The sequence below is a fragment of the Heliconius melpomene genome, chromosome 8, assembly GCF_056956725.1.
Source record: "Heliconius melpomene rosina isolate 202511_hmr_F chromosome 8, ASM5695672v1, whole genome shotgun sequence".
Taxonomy (NCBI): Eukaryota; Metazoa; Arthropoda; class Insecta; order Lepidoptera; family Nymphalidae; genus Heliconius; species Heliconius melpomene.
Genome location: NC_140396.1, coordinates 3,718,795 through 3,728,667, shown reverse-complemented (window position 1 = coordinate 3,728,667; position 9,873 = coordinate 3,718,795). Strand labels below are relative to the sequence as shown.

Below are 9,873 nucleotides of genomic sequence, written 5' to 3'. Positions count from 1 at the left end.
TACCTACCTTGTTATTGTTTAGAATCATATTTAAACGATTTATGCCATTTATCGAAAAAACCGTAGAATTATATAAAAATGAAACGAAGGGGCTATCTGTAATAATATTTATTAAGACAATATTTTAGTTATTTTTATTTTCACGTGAAGTGTGAAGATAGCATGGTGTTGTGTTCCGCCAGTAAGTATGGAGAACAAAGGATCGTTAAATTAGATCTATCTTTCTCCGTTTCATATACGGGAGATGTGTAAAAAAAAATGTTTTTGTCTTTTATCAATAATACTTTTTACTCGTTATATATAAAAAAAAAACAAGTTAATTAATTAATCAGTTATAAATAAAACAACTAAGGGACTAGGAATTAAATATATTTTATTAAACTAATTTAAATTTAACCTTAACATTATTCATTGCAAATTAAGTTTAGTCGTAACAATAACTCTGACATATTGGTCGTAAGCGGTCGCCACGGCAAGACCTTGGTGGTCTTTGTTCCAATCCAAAGCGTTGATAGGTTGAGAGCTGATGACCATTCGTTGTAGCCGTTTCAGTTTACCTGGTACGCCTGTGGCTACGCCTTGCGAGTCGACGTTGTATCTTTGTTCTGGATATTCACTAAAAAGACAATTGAGAAAAAAAATTATGAATGAATATCTTTTTAGTTACATGCTGTATCCCCCCCCACACAGTAATGTACAGAGTGTGCAAAGGGCAAACCTGCCATTAAAACACTTTTGTCCTTACTTTCTGTGGAGGCATAGCAAGTTGAGTGGTAGGACTCGATGTTCAATTCATACTAGAGAGAGAAAAAATACCATTTCTGGTTAAATACCTAAAGATTCCTTCTCTTATATCCTAAAGATCCTTATCTTTCATGAAGATAAACTGTTTTTTTTTATTATTTTTATTACATTCAGTATTTTTACCATAAAAATAATTACACCAAGATGTACTTAATAAAGACATGTAGATAGCGTTTTTATTCTTAATTTTCTTAGTAAAATTTCCAGGGTGGGTACCAATGGGAAAGAAAAAATAAATATCTGTATAGCAATGTACATAGTAGTCTTTATATTTACTTACTATTTCCATAATGAAGCTTGGCCATTGCCAGCACAAGTCATGAACAGATCTCGATTCTGTGGAAGATGTCTTGCTACCCAGATTGTGCCGCTTTTAGACGATTTGTGCAATACCTATAGGAAACCATTCAATAAATAATTTCAATAATTTAAGACTAAGTTTCACGCTATTTTCTCTCTATTTTCTGCCAAATAGTCATTGCATGTTGAGTTGCGGAATTCAACGACGCGCTTGGCTTATCAGAGAGAGGAAGATGGAAATCTTAAATGCTTCTTTCTCGAGTGGGAATCGAAACCTCAACCGTCCGCGTTTGCAATCACACACTTGGGCCACTGCGTCACGACAGCCTCTATTTTTTACAATTTTTTTTTTCATTTTGTCTAGCCTAAAATGACGAAAAAAAAATAACAAAAATAGTTGTAAATATATAAATAACCTGAGCAAATCCTTTTGTAGGATTTTGTGTTCTTAAATCAAAAACATGAAATTTTCCTTCTAGTGTTGTTGCAATTAGTTTATTCATTGGTATATCTTTGCGATCAAATTCTGTAGAGCACACCTGGAATGAATGATGTATTAAAATAGAGAAAAAAAAAATTAAAGAATATTTATACATTTTTGTAAAGGCCATATGAATTATCAAATTTTAAATTTAGCTACAATCCAGAATCCACTGTTAAGACTGAGGCCACAAGATATAAATATGATTAATTTCTCCAAATGAGATGAAACCTAACATTATCTATCGTATCTATCGTGTGAACTCTTAAACATTGTTGTATCAGTCCTCACAGTGGTCTTAAATGATACATAAACATTAACTAAGTAATAATATATATAGCACTTACTCCATTTTTTAAATTACATTCCCATCTCAATGACATAGTTCGTAAATCAAACATTTTCAAGTCCCCATTATCATAGCCAGCTATAACAATTCTTTCAGCATCATTAAATGAATTACCGAATGCTACAGTCCAACAGTCTCTCTTAGTTTCACCCATAGCTGGATGCATGTTTGCTACTGGTTTACCCTTTTGACGAGGGTCCCAAACTTTTACTGTCCCTGTTTTAAATTAAATAATAAAACAACACCTTTTCTAGCTTCTCACTGTATTTTGGATACATCAGGATAATTTCCTAAGTGGGAATTGACTCCACAACAATTACGGTAACAATTACGATACAATTACGGTGGTGCCCATGCTATGCCACAAAAATCTCCAAAAAAGATTATATAGCATTTAGATATGAAATAGGATACACATGCAATTAATAGATTGTATTGATTACATGATATATCATAAAGAAATAATTGTGTAAAATTATTGCTTCAGTTCAACAATAAGTATTAATAAAAGATTTCATTCTAAATTACCATCTCTGCTGCCAGAGACTATTTCTGGTGCTCCACAGTTTGAAACATTTCCTCCCACACCATCTATGGAATTTATGATATCTGTATGTTCTTTGGTAATATACAATTGACAACTTTTTTCCAGATCCCTTAAAAATATATATAATAATGAAAATAGCGAGTACATTTTGTATTATATAGAGTATATTTATTATAATTTCATAATAAAAAAGTATAAGTATAGAAAACAAACCATATTTCCAATGTTCCCTTAAAGTCGCCAGTAGCCAGTCTTCTCTCTATATCGCTACTCGCTCCAAACGTACCACATTTAAATGAATTGGGCCTCTCGATTTCTTTTACTTTTTTTAGTTCACCAGAAGTTATTTCGAAAATTTCTAATGTACCGCTTCCTTTAGGCAAAGAACCTATGACAACAAACTTAGCCGAACATGGCACCCATTTGCAGTCAAATAAACAATGATTTATATTATGCTCTATATGGGTAATAATTTGAGGAGTGTCTTGATTATCCATTATAGTATGTTTATTAGTTTATTCAAGGATGAAATAATAATTAGTTTATGTTCAAACATAACCTAGCAAATAAACAACCAGTTACTATGGTAACGTAACTTGTCAAAATTTAAGTTCAGAAATGATTTAGGTTTTTAATAAGTAAATTTATGGCCACACTTTATACTCTATTTTATTTGTAACTTTCTTAAGAATTTAAATATATAAACATTTTCTAATAAATTAAACGGCGTAGGTAATATTATATTGGGGGCAAAACAATTTAGTTGCTAGCCTTAATTATGTACTTTTGAATCTGTAGCTCTTTATATAATCTGTGCACTCATATATCATGTTTAGTGTCATTTGCATTTTGTATTGTTTTCATTTAATCTGTGATATACCAGCGATCATTCTTCAGCGAGCATTCTTAATCTTATTGAAATTATTGAATATTATTACTGAAATTTAAGTTGTCTTCTATATTAAATAGTTGAAATTACAATATATGAGTTTTTATATTTTCGAAAATGAGTGACAAGAAATATAGTAAAAAAAGTGTAAGTGCTATTCTCTACTGATCTTTATTTTATAGAAGTATTACTCCTGACTCGTAATATAACAGACAGGAAATATATCTAACGCGATTATTAGAATTATTTAAATTTCAGAAAGCTGATATTGCGAAGCAGTTTGATCTTCCTGAACGGCAATCTAAAATTACTTCTTTGCTTAACCAAGCTGGACAAGCTTATTGTATATGCCGATCATCTGATAGTTCACGTTTCATGATGTACGTATGAATTACATTTCGACTTATACGCTGAAATAAAAGTTTCTCGACCTTAATATTTTTCTTTCATATGATTTAGAGCTTGTGATGCATGCGAGGAATGGTATCACGGGGATTGTATAAATATATCTGAAAGAGAAGCCAAATATATTAAAAATTATTTCTGCGAACGGTGCCGTGAGGAAGATCCAACCCTCAAAACTAGGTTTAGGCCTCAAAAGAGAGAAAATGATGGGGATTCAGGTACCAGTTCTCATATTTTATTTTTTCTAGCCATTTAATTGGATAATATGTTATTATATTGTATATAAAATAATAAAATCTAAAGTAGGTAATGTCTCTAAAATTCTGCAAAAACTCGAGAACTGAAGAGGGTGAATAATAAAATTAACGAAAATCAATTTCCCTTTTCTACTTCAGGTAGAGATGACAGAAAGAAAAAACGTAAAGAGAAAGATCATTCTGAAAATAAGTCTTCAAAGAGGCCAGCCAAGGATGGATGCGGAGAATGTTCTGGATGTCTGCAGACACATGATTGTGGACAGTATGTTAATTTTTAAATATATTTATATTTCTTCAAATCAAAATGCCTCTTCATGCATTTGGCAGAAAATAAAAAAAAGAGATATTGCTTATTAAGTAGCAGAAATTACACCAGCCCTCAGTGTCTTTTCTGGCAAGGCAATGAAAATAATTCAATCTCCCTAAGTAGTTATGAAATCCATAATGATTGTATTTATAGTAATATGTTTATATGCAGCGCATTGGCTGCTAGTGTTTTTATTAATATTTATGTAATTTTTTGTGTGCTATATGGACTGGAGAATGGTTATAAGGAATCAATATATTAACAAAAGAAATCAAGTATTTTTTACATGTAAATTTGTTTTTCAGCTGTGAAGCATGTGAAGATATGTATAAATACCGGGGCACTAACAAATTAAAACTGAAATGTCGTCAAAGAGTTTGTGTGAAAAATAAGAAGACATCTAGGGTGTCTAGGTATTATTTTATTTCAGTTTGTTTTATTCTTTGTTTTTGCTAAAGCCACTCATATTGCCACTCTAATATATATAAGTAATATAGAAAAAGAATATATGAAGAAGAATATATATATATATATATGAAGACACTGCATTCTCCAATTTTTCGAGACAGGTGTCTTGAGTGGGAAAACTAATATCTAATAAACTTTTCTTGTCTCCAGGGAAAAAAATGGCCTTAACTATGTTATCTGTACTGCATGACAAATTATAAATCTAGTCATTTTAAACACTATAGTAGACAGAGGGAACCTGGGAACCTAGTGTCAAGACTTCGTTCCCATTAAGACACTTTCTGCCAAATTCATGACGAATTGCGTGTTGAGTGGCGAAACTCAGCGTTGGGCTTTGCTTCGTTACCACAGTATGCCCCTGATTTCATTATAAAAATAAACTTCTATTTTTTATTTATTTTTATTATCCATGCAATAAATAATAATAATTATTATTATTCTATTACAGCAGCAATCGTATAAAGAAAAAGCATCACGAACGTGAAGTATACGAGCCTGAAGAGTCCATATCGCATTTGCAAACCACTGAGCCCCGGCAGTGCTATGGACCGCATTGTTCTAGAGCAGCCCACTACGGCTCCAAGTATTGTTCCACACAGTGTGGCATGAGGCTCGCTACTGCTAGAATATACCAGGTAGTGTGAAATGCAGTTATGTTATATTATTTTTCAACTCTCCGATGGTTACGGGTTTGAATTGGAGCAAATGAAATATTTTTATTTTCTCTACTTTCATTAAGACAAACTCAAAACCCCTAATGATAACAAAGTAAACTAGACATAATTAATATTTAAACTTATATAAGAATTTAGTCTCAATATTAGGTTTAGACAGTGGACATCGAAAAATACCTACAACTATTATATTTGTATTTAAATGACGATATAGTTTTCGGCGAGCTTTAGCATTAAGTACATTCCACTAAGAAATGATGTTTACTAATGTTCATTCTTTAATATTAAAGTATCGTACAGCTTTGTGAAATTACAATCTATTTATTAACCCAAGTAAATATTTATACTTTTATTTAAAATTACATTTAGATATCAAATGACAATATAGTGAATAATTTCTATTTTTTTCATTATTATGTAAGTGACTGTTGGTTAAATTTTTATTTTGGATATCTTATAATACAATGTTCGATGTTGCAGGTGCTGCCGCAGCGTATCCAGGAGTGGTCGCTGTCGCCGTGCGCGTCGGAGCAGCGCAACCGCAAGGCGCTGGAGGTGGTGCGCGGCGCGCTGGCGCGGGCGCAGGCCGCACTGCGCGCCCTCGACGCGCAGCACCGCGACCTGGATGCGCTGCTGCTGCGCGCTCGACAGGCGCGCATTGATAGCGGCGACGAGAAGGTAACGTAACGGTGCGACAGATTGTGGGTTCCCATTCGAGGAAATTAATATTTAATATTTTTATTTCATCGATTTGGTGCCGAGGCAAATGCGCGAGTTGAGTTTCACCATTCATTCACCATGCAATACCATTTGTGTCGGAGTGAAAAACGGAGTATCTTAACACTTTTATATGCAGAATACAGTGTTATATCTAGAAAGAATATATATAGGAAGAATATATATAGAAAGAAAGTAAGAACCCTTATCTTAACTCTTCTTACAGGAAGCTGACGACGAGACCTCGATGTATTGTATCACCTGCGGCCACGAGATACACTCGCGCACTGCGGTCAAACATATGGAGAAATGTTTCATAAAGTACGAAGCGCAGGCCTCTTTCGGTAGTCGACATCGTACGAGAATTGAAGGCCAGAGCATGTTTTGTGATTATTATAATCCTATCAATGGGACCTATTGTAAGCGGTTACGGGTTAGTATTTATATTATCTATCTATATAATTTATTTAAGATTAGGTAGTGGTCATAAAAATATGATATTGCACGATGAAGTTTTACGTTAAAAGTGAGATAACTTAAAAGCTGTATATGGGTTTTCAAACTATTAACACTGTATACTAAACGTACAGTACCGTTGACGAATCGTGGCCATCCACAGCTAACTTCGGGGCGGCCACGACTGTCGACCCCCCTATGTACTGTACGATTATATCTTATAACTTAATAAATTTTATTAAAAAATTAGGTAATGTGTCCAGAACATTTCAAAGATCCAAAAGTAAGTGATACAGATGTATGCGGGTGTCCACTGGTTCGAAACGTGTTTGACCCTACTGGGGAGTTCTGTAGGGCTCCAAAGAAGTCCTGCTTAAAACATTACCAATGGGAAAAGTTACGCCGAGCTGAGATTGACATGGAGAGGGTTAGACAGTGGCTTAGGTTGGACGAGCTAGTGGAACAAGAAAGAAGTATACGATTGGCTATGGCGTCTAGGTTGGTATTTTTTTATAGATTTTTCTCTTTTTCTTTAGGTTACGCCCGATTATCCCGATTACGGCAGGGTAGGCAAAGGGAACCTGGAAACCTAGTGTTTGGAAACTTAGCGTTTCCTTTTACTACACTCGGTCCCCCACTTTTCGGTCCACCCTCGGCAGTTAAGTTATCGAGTCATTACATATTGCGTGTTTTATTTTTATTTTACTTAGTGGGATACCAGCAGGTATTGTCAGATTCGCCACTTTTCTTGCACTTTACAGGCTTTAGTGGAGGCTTTTCTTACTTAGCTGTGGAAATTCAAATAATTCAAATATAACTTAATTTTAATAGAACTACAAAAAATAACTGTAAATGATAAGGTTCATGCAAACGAAATTGCTAGAGACAACTAGCATATCACATAATGCAATCTAATAATTTGGTTCTGTCATATTATTCTAGGGCCGGAGTCCTAGGTTTGATGCTTCACTCCACGTACAACCACGAAGTGATGGAGCGTATCACAAAAGCCAACGAAACCACTGGCAAGAATAAAGAGGGGTCATGACGACAAAAAAACAAAACCAAATGTATAAAAGATGATTTAAATAATAAATAAATATTTCGCTTTTATGACAATATTGGTTTTTTTATTACCTTTTATCGTAGAGTTTGAGTCAGATCTTACGTATATATCTTATATGGCACATTTATATATCTTGATGCTATATACCACATATGGCCGGGTGGGCAGGAGGAATCTGGTTTTAAGAAAGTCCGTTCCTCTCTTTTCGATGGTGGAAACAGTTTTATTTATTACAATCCATTCTGGTGGCATTGCGTGTTGAGTGTCATGGAACTCAACGCCGCGCTTTTGCCTCAACACCAGAGCGAAGAAATGAAAATATTAAATATTTAATTTCCTCGAGTGGAAATGGAATTCACAACCTGTCACTCGTTTTTACAGTCCCCACGACTAGCTTCCTTATTTTTTTCAATAAAACAAAATAAAAAAGCTTGTAAAAAGAAATTCTTAAAGAAATTTGATCTAAATTAGACAATCTAGCTACGTTAGCGTAAAATCATCTTAAAATATAATAACGAAAATAATATTTTTTATTTCTGTCCACCCCTGCGTATATTTAACAAAATAGGGTAGAATATTAAGCGGATCATTCGCATCAACTGCGGTTCCTTACTATTAAAATAGTAATCTACTTATTTAACGGCTTGAAGAAAAGATAGATATATCTATTCGTAAATAGTGTATCCAATTTCTAAACTTAATATAAATTAAAGTTAGCCCTAAGCATCTCCTGCATGTAGAGTGTTGAAACTAAAAGTGTGCGGGTAGTGTGGAAACTTCTGGGAGCATCTTGGAAGTAATCTTAAGAGAATAATTTAACCGAGTGGTGATCGAACCCACAATTAAAGTAAACAATGAAACATTTCCACTGTGCCACTATAAATCGTATTAAGTAGGTATACATAGCCAAGTCTGGTAACTTTTTTTTCTCTCAGAAATGAAACAAAGACAATGAGAAGTTACGAAGGTATTTCATTTAACTAGAATACAATTTTAATTAAAGTATCATCATTTTAATTTGTACCTTTTAAAGCCAATTAGAGTACAAAAGAGAAGGATCAGATACACTCAGTTATGATATCAAAATATGTTTAGCGCATCCCCCCTCTGCAGGCCACACGTGCGCCGGCGAACCCTATTTCAATATTGCACCCCATTTGTAATTGAAGCGTGTAATTCCGATGACATGTTTTGCTAAATCTCATAATTTGACATGGAGAGCCCCTCTTTTAATTTAAGTCAAAACATAAGTTACTTCTGTTAAGATTGCATTGTAGTAATATTAAGTTGATATGAATTATATGATGGAGACACGAAGACGGAGACTATAGTCACTGTGTCTTAGAAACTGCAACAGTTGACAACAACAGTTTGAAGTACGGAACCCCAGTGACAAGCGGAATAAAAATTGTTGTTTCGTCAACTTCTAAGTAGGTATATTCATATAGAACCGCCTTCTTTTTTAAAATGCTGATAGTCATGTAATAGGAACGAAAAATAAAAACAAGTTTGTAACGCCCAGTTGTCCAAAAGAGTATTTTTTTTGGGCAAAGGTACGTACAACAATAAAATTCCGCAATTTATTCTAAGTATAGTTACCATCTAAATTAAAGTAACTATAAAATCAATCAATACGACTAATTAAATATTACATATAGTAACAATGACATTGAAAAGAGCAACTGTTGAAATGCTTTCTAAACCTGTGTTAGCTTTCTCTTCATTCCACTTTAGATTTCGATTTATCTTCTATTTTAATAAAGAATATTTTGAAAAAAATCATATATTTAATCATAATAATCGCACAATTGAAATGTTGATTTACGAATGTCCTCATGTTTCTGCACGAAAGCTTCGTTGGATGCCTTCACTCAACAAGAAATAAAAAAAAATGTGAAAAAGGCTATTACATGCATATCTATTATTCACTTATGGGAGATCATAATTATTATTTATGTTTTATTCTTCAACTTCGAACTATCCTCTTATTTTCATAAGGAAAATCCACATTAAAAATTTAAATGTTATAAATATGACGTTGATACACAGATAACAATTTTTTGAATGAATAATTTTTTTCCTGCTATAATGACGTAAAAACAAAAGCTATCTGCTGAGTACATAATAATAATTAATGAAATGCCTCACGCCAA

General features: G+C 33.3%; 2 protein-coding genes across 3 annotated transcripts; one reads left to right on the top strand and one right to left on the bottom strand.

The window, feature by feature from the left end:
- Window positions 1-353: 353 nt before the first annotated feature.
- Window positions 354-3,086, bottom strand: Wdr92 (dynein axonemal assembly factor 10). Its single transcript, XM_085189739.1, has 6 exons — window positions 2,695-3,086; window positions 2,463-2,590; window positions 1,933-2,150; window positions 1,521-1,643; window positions 1,085-1,197; window positions 354-616 (listed from the first exon to the last, which is right to left on the bottom strand). The coding sequence occupies exons 1-6, from the start codon at window positions 2,976-2,978 to the stop codon at window positions 409-411; spliced, it is 1,074 nt and encodes a 357-aa protein (XP_085045865.1). The 5' UTR covers window positions 2,979-3,086; the 3' UTR covers window positions 354-408.
- A 248-nt stretch (window positions 3,087-3,334) lies between these two features.
- LOC146536711 (CXXC-type zinc finger protein 1-like) lies at window positions 3,335-7,773 on the top strand. Of its 2 annotated transcripts, none has more exons than XM_085189737.1 (10): window positions 3,335-3,517; window positions 3,629-3,750; window positions 3,830-3,993; window positions 4,171-4,294; window positions 4,645-4,752; window positions 5,259-5,442; window positions 5,962-6,159; window positions 6,425-6,631; window positions 6,905-7,152; window positions 7,597-7,773. In XM_085189737.1, exons 1-10 carry the CDS (start codon window positions 3,488-3,490, stop codon window positions 7,700-7,702), a joined length of 1,491 nt encoding a protein of 496 aa, XP_085045863.1. In that variant the 5' UTR covers window positions 3,335-3,487; the 3' UTR covers window positions 7,703-7,773. The 2 variants fall into 2 exon arrangements, with proteins under 2 accessions (XP_085045863.1, XP_085045862.1); XM_085189736.1 differs by having other exon boundaries at window positions 3,337-3,517; window positions 5,256-5,442.
- The last annotated feature ends 2,100 nt before the right edge of the window (window positions 7,774-9,873 follow it).

Bases quoted from the DNA above. Each gene is read 5' to 3' on its own strand.
- LOC146536711 (XM_085189736.1), top strand. From the start codon at position 3,488: ATGAGTGACAAGAAATATAGTAAAAAAAGT. The intron at 3,751-3,829 runs GTACGTATGAAT...CATATGATTTAG, and splicing joins GATAGTTCACGTTTCATGAT to AGCTTGTGATGCATGCGAGG. The intron at 7,153-7,596 runs GTTGGTATTTTT...ATATTATTCTAG, and splicing joins CGATTGGCTATGGCGTCTAG to GGCCGGAGTCCTAGGTTTGA.
- Wdr92 (XM_085189739.1), bottom strand. From the start codon at position 2,978: ATGGATAATCAAGACACTCCTCAAATTATTACCCATATAGAGCATAAT. The intron at 1,644-1,932 runs GTAAGTGCTATA...CATTCATTCCAG, and splicing joins AATGTAATTTAAAAAATGGA to GTGTGCTCTACAGAATTTGA. The intron at 617-1,084 runs GTAAGTAAATAT...TTGTCTTTTTAG, and splicing joins CAAGCTTCATTATGGAAATA to TGAATATCCAGAACAAAGAT.